At 49.2% G+C, this 19,864-nt stretch overlaps 1 protein-coding gene across 1 annotated transcript in view; it reads left to right on the top strand.

Annotated features, from left to right (window-relative positions):
* Positions 1–4,429: 4,429 nt before the first annotated feature.
* PAX8 (paired box 8) overlaps positions 4,430–19,864 on the top strand; it is a 65,823-nt gene continuing 50,388 nt past the window's right edge. The window contains exon 1 of the mRNA XM_081483556.1: positions 4,430–4,544. Coding sequence (XP_081339682.1) covers positions 4,520–4,544 — 25 coding nt within the window. The 5' untranslated portion in view covers positions 4,430–4,519. The remainder of the gene's footprint in view (positions 4,545–19,864) is intronic.

The following is a 19,864-nucleotide window of genomic DNA, read 5'->3' on the forward strand; positions in this document are numbered from 1 at the left end:
TATTTGTATTTCTGTGTTTTGAAAGCCCAGAGGGTGGGGAGAGGAGAGGAGGAGCGCAGGGTAATTAATGATTGATTCTCTGGCACAGCCGCCAGGAGGCCTCAGGGCACGCTGTCGGCCATTTCCTGAGGCATGGGGGACAAGGTAAAAATCCCACCGGGCTGTGACACAATTGGACAGGTCTGAGAAGTGAGGAAGCGGGAGAGAGTGGTGCCCTGAGCACTTCTCAGGGCATCAAAGCTCTGCCCTGGCGCTGCACCCCCCCACACACGCTGGCTCTGCTGCCCTCTTTCTGGGTCAAAAACTATTCATTGCACCCCTCACAGACACCCACGGCCCCAGAACATTCCCTACACCCGCCCTGTACCCACAGCATCAGCGCACGCTCACTGGCCCTTTCCTGCCCCACAGCTCACCTGTCCATCACCCAGTGGCTCACATGGCTGTTTGACGAATGCACAGTGCTGCTGGGAAAGGATGAAAGGAACCGACATGCACAGCAAAATTTTAGAGGAGCTTTAACTCTGCCCTTCTTGGAAGTATCGCCCGGCCTTTGTTGTCTAATAATAATTAACTTTTGTACAGAGCTGCAGTTTTCAAAGGCCTTTTACGTTCATAATTCTATTCATCTTCACAGCAAGGCTATGAGGTGGGTCTCACCCTCCTCACCCCCTCTCTACCACCGCTACCCCCACCCACATGCTACAGAAGAAGAAAGTAAGATTCAGAGAAAAGGAATGGTCCCATTTCACTCAGCCAGGGCTGACACAATAGCCTTCTAACTCAGGGTAGGGAGCTGCTGTTTCTTTCCCAAAGGATGCACTTTAGTCCTGGGATCGTTTACCATGTAGGGAAGGTGGCATGGTGGGTAGGCAGGGGGCAAGGATCTCCCCAAAGACCGTTGGGGGCTGGGATCTCCTCCTCTGGATGGAAGAGGTCTTGGGTCCCCTCACCTAGGATATAGGGAGGTGATAGAGAAGCCTGTGGACCACTCTGGGGTTCAAGGACCTGAGCCAGGAAGTTGCAGAATTCCATCTACACCCAACCCAGAGACAGTTTAAACTCTGAGCTTCTTATAAAAGACCCCAGACCACCTTCCTTCCCAACTCTCTCAGCTGCCATGACCAACTCATTCTGGTTTCCCCAGGACAGTTGGGTATTTTAGCACCCCAAATCCCACATCTAGGGAATGTCCTCGGTCTCATCCCCAGCTGGGTGGATTTCAGCTGAATTGTGGAAAGACAGACCCCCTTTGGAAGGTTCAGTGGCTCAACTTGGAATTTAAAAATCTCAGAAGACTCACGGGGGTTAGGCAGCCACCTGGGATGTATATTAACCTCTTGGAATGTTGAACTGCAAGACAATTTGTTTCCACAAAGAAACACTCAGATCTGTGGCCACATCTGCCAGATTTTTAAAGGAAACCAAAATTACTCTCTCTTCCCTATTGATTTTCATATTGGCAACTAATTACATTTTCTTGGAAAAACACTGAGTTTAAAAAATCATAACTGGGTTTAAACCACAGATTGCCAGATGATAGTCTCGGCGTGAAAGGCTTATGAACATCAAATCTGAGAAGGGCAGGAGAAGGTGTTGGGTTTTGAAAGAATGTCCTAAATTTCCCATTGCTCTGAGCATCTTAGTCAGCATGCTAAATTTATTTGGAAATTATAATTACATCAAAGGAAGGCTTGAGATGTTCATGCTTAACTAAAAGGATCATAGAATTTTCCTGTTTGAGAAAAAACTGTGATAAAAACCATTTAAAAAATTATATGTATATAATTATTAATGTATATATACAAACTCTGTAGAGCAAATGGCATGCATGCACAGTTGTATCCGACTCTTTGAGACCCCATGGTCTATACACCTCTAGGCCCCTCTGTCCATAGAATTTTCCAGGCAAGAATAATGGAGTGGGTTGCCATTTCCTCCTCCAGGGGAACTTCCTGACCCAGGGATCAAACCCAAGTCTTGCATCTCCTGTATCTCCTGCATTAGCAGGTGGATTATTTACCACTGCACCACCTCGGAAAATTTATATATATACATATTTTTTTTTTTCAACTTCTTCATTTTTCAAAATGTTAGGATACTGGTTAATAACCATTTCCTTGGCCTTGGTTGAAAAGAATTCGAAAGTAGCAGGGAACCCAGGCCTTGTTTCCCATTGTCATTAGAAAGCAGAACCAGGCCAAAAGGCAATGGAGCTCACTGTGTTCTCACTGCTTGTTGGCTCTTGGCTTTGGAAGAACTTGTCCGTGGTGCCTCCTCCTGGCTACCCACTGTCATCCCAGTCTGAGGGAGGGCTGTTCTCAAGGTGTGTGGATGTGCATATTAAGTTGTCATATTAAAATGAATTTTTTAAAACACAGACTCACAATTGGGACCTGAATGTTTCAATAACTTGCTGTTTTTGTCCTCTGAGGAATTTTTCTAAAAGCAAAGAGGGAGAAGGGGCTTTGTTTTGCTGAACAGGAGGAAAGCATTGGCAAGACTGAACGCATGCATTTTAAAGGTTATTGGTACCTGTCAGCTCCTCGGCCTGGGCAGATCTTCTGAGGTTTGCAGAACTGTTTGGGTGAGGGCTTGTCAAGCTCACCCTGGGTGGAGCACTGCCCTCCCCCAGCTCCAGGCAGGAGTGGAGCTTGGGCGGACAGTCTCTGAGCGGCCTCCACACTCCACAGCTCCCCTACAGACAACAGGGCAGGCACCAGAGGGATACTGGCCAAGGGACGGCAGAGGGGTCCATGGGATTGAACCCAGGTCCATTTTCATCCTGACACCCTTCTTTACTCTCTCTCTCTGGGGTGAGAGTGGAGCTGGGGGGAGGTCTGACCAGAGAAGCAGAATATCTGAACATTGTGAAACCACAGAGAAATCTTAAGTAACAATTTTCGAGAAGCACTTAAAACAATAAAGCACCGATTGTTATTTTTTTTGGTTCAAGTCACATGTAGGGGTGGAGGATCCATTTCAGGGCATACATATTCTTTTTCTATTCATAGAATGATTCATTTCTGCTAAATCCAGAAAAAGCAAGGCTGGGCAGGAGGAGGAAATGTGTTAACCTGAAAGCTTTTCAGGTGTGTGTGTGTGTGTGTGTGTGTGTGTGTGTGTGTGTGTGTGTGTGTGTGTGTGTGTGTGTGTGTGTGTGTGTGTGTGTGTGTGTGTGTGTGTGTGCGCGCGCGCTATTCAAACATGTGCACACACACTCCTGCATTACCCCTGTTTCCTCTGCCTCATCCCTTCCCTCTCACCCCAGTGGCTCTGGCCTCTACATCCCAGAGCAGCACCTCCCAGTTATAAGCATCACTCTCCCCCCAGCTGTAACCCTGAGTCCAGATGAGGCCTTAGTGTGGGAGCACTCTGCTGGCGCTGTAGGACATTGGTTCACCCACAAGCCATCCCTGTATCTGCTTCCTCAACAGAAGAGGAGAACAGTGAAGAAGGGGAGGAAGCTTTTGCTCCCACAAAGGGCTTCTCATCTCCACCCAGAGAGCCCTTCTTATCCAACCCTTCTTACCGCTGCTCCCCTGAGGCTGCTGATTCCTCCAGACAAGCCAAAGGTCAGCTCACCCTGTCCCTTTCTAACACACTTCCAGGTTGAGTTGCAATCCAGGCAGTCTAGGCCCTCAACTAGGCCTGTCCTCTGAACTCTTCCCCCAAGTTCAAATTCCTCAGGGAACAAGAAAGGTGGCGGGCTTCACTGGCCCCAGAGGTTCCCAGAGACCCTCGTCCTCAAGCTCTAAAGCCTCCATCGCACACTCCTCAGATCTTTCCAAGTCTGCTGAGTTAGGGCTCAGCTGTCTCTCCTCTCTCCACTGGAAACAGAAGCTCCAGCGAATGTTTCTAACTCCTGAGTCCACTCAGCCATGTCCCCCTTGCAAAATCCTCCCCTTCCCGCACCCAGCCAGCCAATCGGCGGCCTGCGAGCCTCTCCAGACCCATCTCTCCGGGCCCTGGCGGGATAAAACCAGTCGGCGATGCCGGGTGGAAGGGAACAAACTTCGGAAGGAGGAGAGACACGGGGTCCAGGGCACCCTCGAGGGCGGACCCGGGCAGTGAGGCCTGTAGCCGGCCAGCCAGGTATGCCACCCAGGGGTTGGCTAAAAGCTGAGTGGGAGAGAGGGGTGATTCGAGAAGGGAGAGGGTCCCAGGAAGTCCCGCAGCCTTTTCTCTCTCAAGTTAAACTGGATGATGCTGGGGCGACCGAGCGGAGTGCAGCGGGTTAGAGTTTGGTGCTGCCCAGCGGACCCCAACGCCGGCTCTTCCGGACGGGCGCATGGGTTAGGCCGGCCTGAGGTTGGCCACTCTTCGCCTGAAAATCCTGCGACCCCTGCCTGGCGATGAAAGCCTCGGGGTAGGGCCTGGGGAGGAGGTCTAAGGCGGCGGGCCGGAGTCTCATACCCGTGCCCCGGGTCTGTGCAGGGCAGCGGCGTGGCGGCGGGTGCGGCGCGGACCTGCGTGAGGAAGCCCTGAGCCCTCGGCGGGCTGCGAGCGACTCTCCGGGATGCCTCACAACTCCATTAGATCGGGTAAGAACGCAGCGTGGCCGGGGACCCCCGGAGCCCCCGCGTCGCTGTGCGTCCGTGCGTGCGCTCGGGTCGGTGGGGCTCGCGGCTCACTGGACCCCTTGCGTGGGGGCGCAGCTGGGGACGCCTCGGGCCTGGCTCTCCGCAGCGGCCGCTTCGCCACTCTCTTGGGCCCTGAGGTCCCCCCTCGGCCCGGCGGAGCCGACCTCCCCAGGCCTGGGTTTCTGCGGACCACCGGGAGGGGCGAGGAGCTCTCCGTGGGGTCAGAGGAGTGTCCTTTGCGTCCCATCCGCCTCTCGCCTGGCCCGTCATAGTGGCCATCCTGCGCGCTCTCAGGCCCTACGCCGCGCCCCAGCTGGACTTGCAGCTCCTCTGCCCCCGACCTCTAAGCCCTCGTCCCCGGGTGTGCGCAGCTCTCGCCTGAGACTCCCCGGGCGGGACCCTGAGCCCCGCGCACCTCTCTAGCCCACACTAGAGGAGCCCGCGGTCCGGGGCCTGGGAGCCGTGGGCGCACTGGAGGGCTATCGGACTCCTGCTTGCTCAACACCGGTCAGAAGGGGACCCGCGTGCGGGGCATCCGGCCGGGCGAGGGTTGAGCCCTCCGCGGGCCGAATCCCGCTCCCCACCGGCATCCGGGTCCACGGCCTTCAAAAGCGCGTGGGGTCCCTGGCCGCGGCGCCGACTCTCCGCGACCTCCGGGTTCAGATCGGGGTGGTCTGTGCCAGGAAGGAGCCGCAGGGCCGGGGCCAGTCGGCACGGTGGGCATGGCCCGCCGGGCGCTCAGCAAGTGTGGACAGCGAGCAGGAGTCGCGGCCCGGCCCGCGGTGATGGATGGAGCCGGGCCAGCTGCGGGGAAGGCGATTTATGGGGCCAGGGCGCAACGCTATCGATTTGGGCCGGTGGAGTGAGAGGAAATCAATATTTCAGATGAATTCTCGGCGAATATGAAGTCCCGCTCGGCAAGCGGGACATTTGTTATAATAAGGAGGGTCGCATTGGGCGCTGCGCGCGGCTGAGATCTCAATTTAGCTCAGAGCGCCGCGCTGCTCCGGGACTGCAGGCGAAGGATCCACCCGCACAGACGCGGGGACCCCCGTGGACGCCCGAAGGTTTCTCGTTCGGGTTCGCTCCACCACCGGAGACTGAGTCAGCAGCACGCTCCCTCCGCATCCCGGTGCCCGGAGGTGAGCGAGGCCACCGCGGTCCTGGCCCCGCTCTGCGGGCGCCCGGCTTTCGGGGAAGCGGAGTGGAAATCTCACCAATGCTCCCCGGAGCGGCGGGGTCGGCGAGGCGGGAGACCCAGCGGAGCGCCTGGCACTCCTTACTCCGCGCCCCAGGCGTCATAAAAGCTCCTTGACCACTTTCTGGGACCAGGAACAGGTTTTAGTCTCTTAGTCTTTAGCCTAATGCGGGTGTAAAGACGCACGTCGCCCTCGCCTCGGAATCAGGACTGGTCTCCCAGGCCGAGCGCGCGGCGCGGCGTCAGGTGCCGGATGCCACCCCAGGCTGGTTCCGCAGCTTCTGCTCCGCTCCCGGTTTCTTTCTACCCAAACCTTAAGCCACCGCCGACATTCCCCTGACCGCTCTGGCGGTGATAAGAGTGCTCTCTCTCGGTCCTCGAATTTACAGTCCTGGACCAGACCTTTTCCTCTCTGTCGCTGCGTGAGAAATAAGACGATGTCACGGTCCCTCGGGTTGGCTGGATTTTGTTTTCACTACTGATTGTCATTACGGAAGCGCTCGTTAGAATACATGGAAATTAAGAGGGAAAGAAGAAAGGGCACAATTTATTTTTACTTTATTTTTAATCAGCCCCAGACCCAGATAAGGAGACCCTGCTTTTCCATTAGCTCGGAGGCAATCGCCCTTGGGTTTGGGGAGGGAGCGATTTCGCCTCTTTCGCAGGCGGGGCCTGGGACGGCAGTATTCTCTGTCTAGAGGGGACTTCTTCAATCGTCTCCCTAAAACAAATAAAAAAAAATAAATCTGAGAGAGGGAGAAAGGCTTTCTCCTATAGTTTAATATAATGCTAACGAAACAGAAGAAAATTGCTTAAAGCATAGCTCAAAAGATTCAAGGCTGTCCCCTGTTTCTTTTCCAAATCCTCTCTGGGTAAATCTGAGTGAGAGAACCTCGGTCTTTCTAATCACTTGACACCATTGTCTATATGTAGAGCTAATTCACAAGCTGAGCCCTCCAGTTTTTTATAAGCCCGTTTCTCTCGTTGGTCTTAGAGATTTCCTTCTTTCTCCCCCGCCGTTTCCCTATCTGAGTTCACGGCTCTGCCTGGACTTTGCCTGGAGAAGCCTTCTTGAAGCTTTTCCCTGGAGCAAAATGGGGCGAAGGCGGCCGGCGGGACCTTTTCGCGGGAGCGAGGCCCAGGGCACCGTATCAGATAAAACGAGACGCTCTGAGAAAAGTTTTGCACGGCCTCTGCCGCCCCCCCGCCACTGCGGCTCACCCCCCTGGCTGATCTTGCTTCGCAGAAGGATCTTAAAAAATTTTTTTTCTTCCCTGCGATTTTATTCTAAAGGGATGTGGAGAGCGAAGAGTGGATGAGTCTGATTTGCCGATGGTCAGCGATGGGATGAACGATCCGTAAAATCCACCGGGAATTTTGTAGCATCAAGGAAGAGAGATCCTGAGCAAGAACTTTTCTTTAAAGAGTAGAAGATGCCAAATAAGTATTAGAATGTAAACAGTACTACATCCGTGAGGAAGAGGGCTCAGTAAAAAAAAAAAAAAAGCAAGCAGGTTGTTATTAAAAAGTTATACACAGTAACTTTCCAGAAATCCTCTTCCCCCAACTCCTGAAAATATATTATTCAAGAAGTAAGATGAGACTTTCCATCAAGAAAAGAGCGTTTCTCTAACTTCCTTAGATCACAGATGGAAAGCCCCCCCATACCCTCCTTTTGGTTTTAAAAAGGAGCAAAGGAAGCCAAGAAACTGTTTTCTTCCCAGGTCTCTTGCTTGTGAGGAACATAAAGAGGTATTGGGGTTCCTCAATTCATCTTTGTTTGAAGATGGTCCATCCTCCCACCCTCCTCCATGCAAGTTAATTAGGAGATAATTTAGCTACCTTGTGAATTAGTTTTAAGATAAGTATCTTTTCAAGCTTTGTCATTTTAATTGCCCCACTGATTGATAAGATGTAATTATTTCTAATTGACACTTTTTTGATGTCTATTGGAAGCATTTATTTGGGACATTTTCGGGGTGGAAGGAAAGTTAATTAATTTTATCAGTCTATACCCAAAAGGACTGTACTTAATTTTCCTGGAGAGGACAAAGGAAGTAGAGGGAAAAAAACACAAAAATCAATCTCGGAAATTTAATTATTAAGAGATATTTTGGTTCAGAGGAGAGCACCTACCGTTATAACTACATGTCAAAACTTTCTATTTATGGCCTCGAATCTTGAATTTTAATATGGCACGTATTTTATGTGTATGCCTTTTCCCAGGTATATAGATCCCTTTATATACTGACTACATTTTGGAGGTTACTCAGCTTCGTAATTAATTTTTGTGAAAAGTAAGATCAAGGGAGCTCAGTACACTCAGAATAAATGGTATCATTTTTGTAAAAGCAAATTGTAAGAAAGATTTACTAACCGTCATCCTTGCTCTGTAATTATTGATAGAGTTGGGTATAAAGGTGAAACTTTACTTACGGTGACATGACTTTTCATACCTAAACCTCAAACCTCGGAGTAAACAGTTTAATCATTCACATCCCCTAGAATGTGTTCGTGTGAAAGAGAAAGAAGGGAGGACTAAAGAGAAAAAGAAAGACACTGAAAGGAGACAATGAGGGAGGGGAGACTAGAGGGGAAGAAGGTGATTGGAGAGGAAAAAGAAAGAACTCATTTCAGAAATGAAGGTAACCAGGTACTTGGAAACTTTGCCATTCAATATAAGGAAATCAAAATTCTACTTTAAAACACGTCCTTTTGAATATGATCTCAACTACAGTCCCTAACCCCTCACCATCACCAGAACCCCCACTTTTTCATGCATAAAAAGGCAGGATCTTTGGGGACTGGCTGCTCTGAATTTGGGGTGTCTAGATATCAAAGTTTGGATTTGGTGTCCATGAAAAGGAAGCAAGAAAAGAGACATTGTGCTTTGGTGGCTTATAAAGAGATTTAAGTGTTGTTTATTTTTATTATTAAAGCCCCTGAGATCTTCACTCCTAGTTCTGTACCCACAGTCTTTTCCGTGGATTGACTTGTGACTCACTGACATAGGAAAACATTTCCACGTTAATCCAAAGTGGGGACACACGCTCCCACACACCCACGTATGCCTGAAATCAGAGCAGTTTCATCAGACAAGATACTGTCCTGTCAGGTTCATTTCAGCCAGTGCCTGTTTCCATCATTTATGTTTAAAATCTTGTCTGCTTTTAATGATGTTTCTCCCAGATTACGTGGAGCTACAAGAATGAGGAAGCATGTTAAATGGAAAGAAATTTAAAACTTACAAACAGCAGATAATATCGCATACCAACCTCACAATTAGTGAAACTGAAATAATATATAAATAATGCAAAAAAAAAATCGGCAAGGGAGAGTTTAGTAATGGAAAATTCCCCTGCAATTAAAATGAAAGAGTAATTTAGTGAAGATATGCCTGGATGAATTAGCATTTATTAATTGGTTCTCATAAAAACAATTTGTGTGTGTATGTTTGGGGGGAGAGTGTTTAAAGTATGGCTTTTTCATGGGAAAAGTTTCTCAAATATTTATGTCAAATTATGTAGCGATCACAGTCTATTTTGTGAAAAATTCCAGTTCTCTCACTGGCGAATTTTACCTACACACAGAGAGAGTAGGGTAAGGGAGAGAAACCCCTTGAGATCAAAAGAAGGAAGCGGGATTCCTTTTTCTCTTGGGACATTTTCAGGTGTGAAACCGGTTGGCAGAGTCGGCTATGCTTAGGAACATCCAAACCAGTTTCTGAGAGGACTCCCAGGTGACCCATCTCCTCTGGGATATGACTAAGGGGCAGAGGAGGCTGCTCCGTGGCTCTGCCCGCCCCCCCAACCCAGCCCCAGCCTGCTCCAGCATCCTCACCAGCTCAGGCAGGAACTGCAGTTTGTAATCTCAGCGAGGAGCTTGCTAGGGTTGACTGATGCGGGGATGTGTTTACTTTCTCTCGCCACAGTTGGTCTGTCTTCAGTTCTAAGCATTTTAAAGCTGCTCTATTTATCAATCCAAGAGGTACTGACTTCTCAGTTGCGCTGAGAAAGCTTTGCGTTCCGAGGAGGTTCTGAGTACACAAAGAGATAAAAGACACAATTTCATTTAAGTGGGGAAAAAAAGATGATTTTTAAAAGGAGGGGGGAGGGTAACATGCCCCTCCCATTCCAGGCTTTTGTTTTAGTTGAGATTGGGGGAAAGACTGTGTCTCAGCCCCCAGGAACCTTCACTCCCTTCAGAGATACAACTTGGGGGTGTAAAGCTCCGTCAAAAAGAGGAGGATGCAGCCTCCCACTCAGAGCTCTTTGGTGGGGAGGATTCTTACTAGAACACCTTGACTCAGGTTCTTTTGGAGACAGAGTTAAAAAACATTCTGCCTAGGAAGTAGGTGCAATGCCTGCTTCCAACAGAGGTACTAGGTGTTTCTTTTTTGGAAGAAAGAGTATAGAAAGCACAGTCGAAGGGACTCCTGGTTCCTGAAAACTTCACCCTCCCAGGCAAATCTCAGTTCCTCCAGTCCACAGTCAGTGACCCTAGGATAGAATTTCTGGATCAGGATGGAGTGGGCAGGGGCATGCACAATTCCTTATTTATCTGTGGTCTTAATTATATACTGGGTCTTCTCTGGTGGCTCAGTGGTAAAGAACCCACCTGTCAGTGCAGGAAACCCAGCTTCAATTCCTGGGTCGGGAAGATCCCTTGGAGAGGGAAATGGCAACCCACTCCAGTATTCTTGCCTGGAGAATCCCATGGACAGAGGAGCCTGGTAAGCTACAGTCCTTGGGATTGCAGAGTCGGACACAACTGAGCAACTAAACATGTTATGTTTACTCACTGAGGTCCAGAGTCAGGGCTGACAAGTCTTTGGGGGTTTCTTAAAACCCTTCCAGACCCCTCCCTTGATCAGGTGGGCCACATGAGCAAATATCTCTTAACGGCACTATGGATCAGAAAAATTGTGGTAGAAAGGTTTCTGTTTTAAACCACCGTTGGTCACTGAGTATGGGCTTTACTTTGACTGGGGCTTCTTCCCCACAAAGGACAAAGGGCCTGGGTACATACCAGTGTCTCTATGCCGCGGCATGTACCAGATCAAAGGGAGGAAAATTCAGGGGTCCTCCAGTGATATGTGGGTCTTGTTTCTGTGTGAATGCCGGAGGATCCTCCTGTAGTCCTGAATGCCATGAAAAATGGCAAGAATCATCAAGGCTCCACACAGCCTGCCCATAGCCGCTGCAGCTCTGCCCATGCCTCATTCATATCCAAAGAAAGAGATGCAATACACAGTGCTGAGCACACCATGACACTTAGTGAGCCCTCGGCAAATGTAAGCTCTGATTATTTTATCTCTGAGGGCTGTTACAGGTGTGGAATTCTGCTGGGAGAGAGCACATCCATCATCTCATTTAATTCTCAGGAGTCCACCAGGCAGGTGTCTTATGGACATTTTTACAGAAGAGAGGAGCACTCGTGCTCAGTGAGACTGATGTGTCTCCAGCTCCCTTTCCACTGCCTTCTTTCTCAAAGTCCAGCTCATCAAAATTCCCTGTATCATTAGAGGGCTTCACGCCTGCAACTCCATCAGGAACTCAGGCCAGTATCTTGGGTCAGGAGGCTCAAGGATTCTTACCAATATAGTCATATAAGACCTTCAGTCTGTTGGCTTGGTTTCCTTCTCACCATCCCTAAAGCTCCAACTCAATTAAAACAGACTATTCTCAGTCTTCCCATCTGCAAAATGGGAGCAGTGGTCCCTATCTGGATGTCCCTCCTGAAGGTCCTATGAGGAGGAAGAAGATGGTCAGCCACTCAGGAAAAGCAGAGAGAGGGAGCTTTCTTTTAACACATCCCCTCTGGTGCTGCCATGTTTCCACCCGCATCAAACAAAGCGGCTACCAACGAGAACCTCAGAGCTCCAGTGGTGCAATCTGTTAGCGCACAGTACTCATACAGCAGTACATGCAGAGCAATGCCGAGGTTGTGAATTTAAGTTTCCCCTAGAGCATAACCCTTTGGGCTTCCCAGGTGGCACTAGTGGTAAGGAATCTGCCTGCAATGCAGGAGACCCAAGTTCGATCCCTGGGTCAGGAAGATCCCCTGGAGAAGGGAATGAGAACCCACTCCAGTATTCTTGCCTGGAGAATTCCAGGGACAGAGGAGCTAAGCGGGCTACAGTCCATGGACTTGCAAAGAGTCAGACACGACTGAACAACTAACACTTGCACAAGCACCTCCATAAATCGTAGACCAGCAGGGAACTTGCTCCCTTGGCATTTCCAAACCCCACTGGGCCTGCCTGCTTGGGTACATTTCAGAGACTAACAGGTTAGTGGAAATGATGGACACAGGTTCAGAATTACTGAGAAGACCAAACCACAAAGTCAGGGGTGGTTGCTGGGTGCCCTCTCCACAGGCAGCAAGAGGGGAGCCAGATACCAGATACCAGATCTTATTTCTCCAAGTTTAGGTTCATTCCTTCTTCTGCTTCCTGAGGGTTCCTCTCACTCAAGAGTTCAAAATTAAGTCATCTGCTCCTTTGGAGCTTCAGCTAAGGTTCCACTTGTACCAGGAGCTGGAAAGGGAGTTGTTTTGTCGCTTTTTGCTGTGGAATGCAACTGCCCAGCTCCTGGCTGATTGCATTTCTCAGATGCAAACCCATCTTTGATTTAAGCAGAGAAAGACATGGAGAGAGAAAACTACTTCTTCCCTCCCTTCCTTTTTAAAATTTTTTATTGGAGTATAGTTGCTTGACGATGCTGTGTTAGTTTCTGCTGTGCAGTAAGGTGAATCAGCTATACATATACATATATCCCCTCTTTTTTGGATTTTCTTCCCATTCAGGTCACCACAGAGCATTGACTAGGGTTCCCTGTGCTCTACAGTAAATACTCATTAGTTATCTGTTTTATACATGGCAGTGTATATATGTCAATCGCAGATCTCCCAACTCATCCCACCCAGCCCTTTCCCCCTTGCTTTCCATATGCTTGTTCTCTACGTCTGTGTCTCTATTTCTGCTTTGCAAATAAGATCATCTCCACCATTTTTCTAGATTCCACATGTGTGTGTTAATGTACAATGTTTGTTTTTCTCTTTCTGACTTACTTCACTCTGTGTGACAGTCTTCTACGAATTGTGCCTTTTGCAGGGACATGGATGGACCCCCCTTCTTTTCTAACTCTGTTCTTTTCTTCTCCTGGCCTCAGCTCCAGTGCTCCTCCGTGTTCTCTTCTGCACTTGTTTCCCTAAGTGGCCTTGGAGTGACCTGAGTCGTTAGTGCTAATTAGTCCACTGGGATGTATTGTTACTGTCAGGCCCACACAGCAGCGTGGTTGGGAGCTGGTTGGGTGACGCATTTGAGGGACAAACAGCTTAATCTGCTGTCATCGTGTGAACTGCATGTTTGCACACACCCAGGGCCCACTGTGTGTGTTGCATTTTGACTCCTCAGCTTCTTTGAGAGAACTATTATTCCTCAGATCAACTCAGGGGCGGCTGTGAGGTGTCAAAAGGGTGAAGGACTTTTGAAGTCACTGTGAAGCCAGGTCCTGTGAATGAATGCCTCTCCATCTCTGTAGGCAGTCGGGGGGTGCCTCCTCAGAGGCTTTGCTCATGAACCTGACCCTGCTGCTTTCTTGCTGTGTGATTTTAGGCGAGTCAGTTGTCTCTCTGGGGACGAGTTTCCTCTGTATAAAATATGGGCACATTGCAGGATTTCTAGGAAACACTGAAAGTGAAATCAGTATCCTCACCTGGCACATAGCAACTACTCAAGAATTTTCCCCTGTTCCGATACACGGGTACCCAGGGAGAAGAGTCCCCCAAAATTCTCCAGGACAGATGCTCAAACAAGATACTGTTTAAGCATTTCCTGTGAAACTCTCCATGAGTAACTTGAAACCCTGTGTCAAAATTTTGCTGCAGTTAAGATTTAGGACAGGACTTCCCTGGTGGCTCAGTGGTAAAGAATTACCTTCTAGTGCAGGAGACACAGGTTCGATTCCTGGTCCAGGAAGATCCCACATTCCACAGAGCAACTAAGCCCGTGTGCCTTAACTATTGAGCCTGCCCTGTAGAACCTGGGAGCTGAAACTACTGAGCCCACGTGCCCTAGAGCCTGTGCTCTGAGACAGGAGAAGCCACTGCATTGAGAAGCCCCAGCACCACAACTGAAGAGTAGCTCCCGCTTGTCACAACTAGAGAAAAACTGGCGCAGCAATGAAGACCCAGCACAGCCAGAAATAATACAAATAAATTAAGAGGGAAAAATAGATTTAGGACTGATCTGTTAATATTCTACTTGGACAAAACCATAGACCTGCAGTCTAGGGGTGTTGGATTAAATGAAAGGATTCATGAAAAGTGCTGACTCAGAGCCCAGTGGCTGTGATCAGCTGCTACCCCAATCCACTCTGAAAAAGGAGTCCTTGTTTCATTTTACCAGAAAACCCAATCATCGGGGAAGCAGCAGGCTCATGATAGAATGGGCTGTGTGTGGACTTTATGTTGGCATCCAGAACATTCTAGGGTTTTGGTAGAATTGGCCTTAGAAAAAGGATGAGCTAGAGTGAGCGTGCATCTGTGATGTGTGTGTATCTGAGATAGGACCAAAGGGAGATGTGCTTTGAGTGTGTGCGTGCATGCTCAGTTGCTTCAGTTGTGTTCAACTCTGTGACCTCATGAACTGTAGCCTGCCAGGCTCCTCTGTCCATGGGATTCTCCAGGCAAGAATACTGAAGTGGGTTGCCATACCCTCCTCAGGGGGATTTTCCTGACCCAGGGATCGAACCCTCATCTCCTGCATTCCTTGAGTCCTGATTCCTAATTGACCCAGAAATATATGTTTGTTTTTTTTTTAAAGAAGAATCCATGAATCTTCTGCTTTCTTTCTCCTTCTCTCCAGCCCCACCCCTACCTTCTGTCTCATATTTTCCTACTTTGTGTAATAGTAATCCAGCTTTGGCACCATAGCAAACCCTGGTTGACATTTAAAAGTCTGGAATTAGCTAAGCAAGAGATTCCTGACTCCAGCTCTGTTGTGCTCTTCCCCTTGAACCTGAGATTGTTCTTGATGACTGTCAAAATGGAGATGGCAGGAATGGCGTAATTTCCTGACAAGTCCTCAGAGTGGCTGGCTGTGACTTCCAATTGGAGGAAGAGGCTGTGAGGAAGGATGTTGGGGCAGGAGAGGCACTGAGATCAAGCTGGAATCTGATGGTCAGAGCTTTCATTCAATTTCACAAGCCCTTGTGGATGCTACCTGCCATGTGCAGAGAATCATGCCATTGCTGGTGGCACCCAGTGCCAGGGTAGTCCAGGCAAATGACAGGGGTGAGAGGCACCATCTCAGGGCAGGAAGCTAAAGTCTTGTGATTCCCTGTCAAAGGGGTCAAACACATAGCACCAGGGCTGAAGATAATCAGACAAAACAATTCAGTGTCTGGACGAGAACTGCAAACAAACAACCCAGGTAGTGAGAGAACCAAAGGTCATTTATCGCCAATAGCCACCCCAGCACAATCATGTGGTTGCTGGTAACAGATAAATCTCATCTGGCCTTCTGGAGTCTGACTGATCTCTGGAGATGTCACTGTTCAAGAAAGGCAGCAGTTGGATCAGTCAGCTCCATGATGGTCTACACTGGGGCTCCGGGTGGCTGGCCAGATTGTGGAAAAATGTTGCAGAGTTGTAGGTGCAAACAGCATGGACCAGATCAGAACCTTTGCTGGACACATCTAATGCTTAACCCCTGTGTGTTCAGAGATTTGCAGATTTTATAAGACATTTCCCTTTAGGCAGAGTGATAAGCCCTGGGTCCTTCCAGTCCCTGTGTTCTCTGGTGATATGAAAGTGAAAGTGTCAGTCGCTCAGTCGTGTCCGACTCTTTGTGACCCCATGGATTGTAGCCCACCAGGCTCCTCTGTCCATGGAATTTTCCAGGTAAGAATACTGAAGTGGGTAAGCCATCCCTTTCTCCAGGGGATCTTCCCAACCCAGGGATGGAACAGGGGTCTCCTGCATCACAGGATATGACAACACCCCAGAGATCCCACAAGCCCCTCATCTCCTGCTGGCCTCAGAGTTGTCTGGACAGGTGCCCCCAACTGGAACAGACATGCTCTGGGTCTTGGGGTTCACCCTCTTGTTGAGTGTCACCCTCTCTAGAGTCTTCCTGGAGACACACAGTTGCCACCCTGATTACTTTGTCACAGTTGCTTTCCTCGGAGTCTGACTGATTGGCTTGGCTGGAAGGTGTCCATCTCCCCAGGAAAGCTGAGGCAGGAGCGTGGTGAGCCCCTGCCCACGCTGCTCTCTGTCCCTACCTCCCAGGAAGTCACTCACTGTCCTACCATGTACACACGATTGCACACAGCCTTGTATTGTTTACAGACTGTTTTCTGTGCGTTCATCAGTCTGCCCTGCATAGAGCCCTGGGAACCTCTTTACCCTGGATGTGTGTGTGTGTGTGTTAGTCACTCAGTTGTGTCCGACTCTTTGTGACCCCATGGACTGTAGTCCGCCAGGCTCCTCTGTCTATGGGATTCTCTAGGCAAGAATACTGGAATGGATTGCCATTCCCTTCTCCAGAGGATCTTCCTAACCCAGAGATTGAACTCAGGTCTCCTGCGTTGCAGGCAGATTCTTTACTGTCTGAGCCACCAGGGAAGCCCCTTCCCCCTGGATGGAGGTGGCCAAAGATACGGGTCCTTGGGGGCTCAGCACATGTGGTCTGAATCCCCTTTCAGACCATGGGCATCTGTGTGACCTTAGGAGCCCCTCACCAGTGAAGCAGACCCGTGACTCCTGCCTCAGTGGGTGGCTGAGCGGCCTGCTGGACCTCACATTCATGATGCATACATCTCAGCCATCCTCAACCCGTGCTGATCAAATGCCACCTCCCCTAGAGCCTTCCACAGTTCCTTTCCTTCCCCCCAATGTCTTTAGTACCTTATTTTTATGGCATATTTTGCAGCCTACTTTGTATAAGAATGTCTGTTTCTATACCCACCCCCCTTCTAGACTTGAGAATGGCATGTCACAGAAGCCTTGTAGGTTTTGTTACATCAAATTGGCTACCTAGACCCATAGTTGTTCAAGGCCAGGAGGGTGAGGCCCTGTTGCCCCATTTTACAGACAAGGGAACTGAGGTCAGACAACTATGCCGTGTCCCAGATGGCATAGGTTAGTGGCAGAGGAATGGCGCCATGCCTATAACTGGGATTCTCATGATATGGTGCTCCCTTTTGAAGGGTGGCATGGGGTAGAGTGAGGGCTGACCCAGGGGAATGAGAAGAAGGGGCCCCCTAGTTGCTGACTGTGTGGGCAAAGCCCAGTGACAGCTGCCAAGATAGACACAAGTGCACACACATATACACTCATACTCACTCCCCAAACATACATACAAAAAACAGTGTGTATGTATGCACACACATACATATGCTCCCATACACACCAATGTATAGAGACTCACACATACAGATATATCACACAACCAAGGCTGAGACTAGAATGAGTCACCAAAGCATGCAAAGTGCAAAATTTAAGGAGGCCCCACTCTTGGGCTTGTTAAAGGGCAGAATCAGCCCTGAGAGCAAGTGCCTCCTTTAATTCTATACCCTGGATTCCTGGCTGTCCTCACCCTGGTCCACAGTCTATGATACACACACCTACCCAGTTATACCTACACTGTTACACACATGGGTGACAAGTACTCACACACACACACATGCATACAAGACTCACCCTTTCGTACACATAAACACATGTGTGTTCACAGAACACTTTCCTTGGTTTGGGAGTGATAAAAATGACGGCCAAAGAAATCTCTGCTGTCAGAGACCCCAAGAGACTTGGTTGTGAAATTACAGGAGCAATTGACGAGAGCTGACTGAGTTCATGACTCTAGACACGGTGAAGAAAGTGAGGTTCCAAGAGGTCCAGGGAGCCTGCAGTATGTTGAGTATCAATTCTGGTCAGTCTAGCCTGCAGTAACCTCCGTGTTCTTGAGATGTGTAGTTTGAAGTCTGAGCAGAGAAACTCCACTGTCCAGTCATGACCTCTGCCGGCCCCCCCACTTGGATTATGGGACATTTGTGGCTGTGGAGCCCTGCAGAGACCTTATTTTCAAATGAGACCCAAAGGCAGTCAGTCATTGGCACAGGCTGCCTGTCTGGCCAGTGTCAGAGCCGCTGGAAACACTCAGGCTCTGGGGTTCTTGGTGACTCTGCCCAAGTGGGGAAAGGGTTACCAAGAATGTGAGCAACAGCAGCAGGACTTGGACTTGCCTGTTCAAGAACCTGACCTCTTGCTTCTCCAAGGATGACAGCATGGAAGATAGCTGGCAGAAGACTGTCACTGGTGGGCTCCTCGGCTCAGACAGCGAGAATGTCCTTGCTCAGAATCCCTGGGAGCCCTGCCCTGGAACGTTAGGAACATGCACACCCTGTGCACTAAACTAGCAGTTGCAACATGAGTGGGAACCACAGTCTCGTGGACACACAACACCACACCATGCTTGTTGCAGCACCACAGGAACTGATCATTACAATCAATGGTACATAGGAAATATTTCATGCATTTAATCAACAACCATTTGTATAACTTCCATAAATCAGTGATTCTCGAACAATGTTTCCCTGCGGAGTGGGCAGAGGTACCCACTTGTGGATATGATGAGTAATGAGTAATGGTGGCAGGAAAAACTACATTTATGGATAAAATACCTTCGAGTTAAAGGAGTATTTTTTTCCTCTCTAGGGGCCACTACCTCACACTTTTCTTAGGTCCTAGGAGTTGATTTAGCATGCATGCTTACTCAGCCACTCAATCTTGTCTGACTCTTTGCGACCTCATGGACTGTAGCCTGCCAGGCTCCTCTGTCCATGTGATTTCCCAGGCAAGAGTACTGAAGTGGGTTGCTATTTACTTCTCTAGGGGATCTTCCTGACACAGGGATTGAGCCCATGTCTCCTGCATTGGTAGGCAGGTTCTTTACTACAGAACCACCTGGGAAGCCAGGAGTTGATTTAGCAGCATGTTCTAATTTTTGCTAGGTTGAGTTTTCTGTGGTGTTCCTGGAAGAACACTGTGTGGGACGCTCCAGATGCCCCATCCCTTGGGAACAGCTGAGGTCAATATGAGACTGGTGTTGCCTGACATCCACATAGTGACCCCAATTCTGTGAAATGATGAGGTCCCCATGCCTGTGTCAGAAAGCATCCTGAGCATATCCATCATGGGCAATTTACGTTGCCACCATCCAAAGAAAAGATGTGCCCCCTCCTCTCATCTTTACTTTCCCTGACAAACCCCCTTCTTTCCAGGCACTTGGTATAATATAGCACCTATGTATCGGTCATTTAAGGAACCCAGTCACTTTGTGGACCATAAGGAAAAACACAGAAAAGGCAGGCTAGTGGATTGGGGTCTCCTGTCACTCAGCTGCCTGCATCTATTTGCCCATCACACCTTGAGCAGTTGCTCCTTTGTCTCATTCTCAGCTTCCCTTGCACACACCTAGAGCCGTGTCACCTCTGCTCAAGATTTTCTCTGAAGATCCTGTCACCTCTGACCTTTCCATCCCAGTCACCTGTCTTAGTCAGCCTGAGCTTTGATGTCAAAATGCCACAGACTATGTGGCTTAAACAACAGACACCTATTTCTCAAGCTCTAGAGGCTGGAAGTCTAGGGGGAAGTGCCAGCATGGTCAGGTTCTGATGAGGGCGCTCCTCCCAGTTTGCAGATGGCTGCCTTCTTGCTGTGTCTTCGTTTGAGTTTTCCTCAGTGCAGGAGACTGAAGAGAGAGAGCTCTGGTGTCTCTTCCTCCTTGTACAAGGACACTAATCCCATAATGAGCCGCCCACCCTCACAACTTCATCTGACCTTAATCATCTTCCAGAAGCCTCCACCTCCAAATATTATCATATTATGGGTTAGGTCATCAACATATGAATTTGGATGGGCACAAACATTCAGCCCATGACACCAGCCATAGAAATCATGATATATTTTTTTTCCTTTCGGATGCACAGACCACTTTGTCCACCCTCCAGAGATGCTTCTGTTCCCTGCCCTCTACTCCTATGACACACCTGTCTCCACTCCTCCTGGCCTCTTT

This window comes from Giraffa tippelskirchi, chromosome 4, assembly GCF_054371585.1.
Source record: "Giraffa tippelskirchi isolate mGirTip1 chromosome 4, T2T-mGirTip1v1.2.pri, whole genome shotgun sequence".
NCBI lineage: Eukaryota > Metazoa > Chordata > Mammalia > Artiodactyla > Giraffidae > Giraffa > Giraffa tippelskirchi.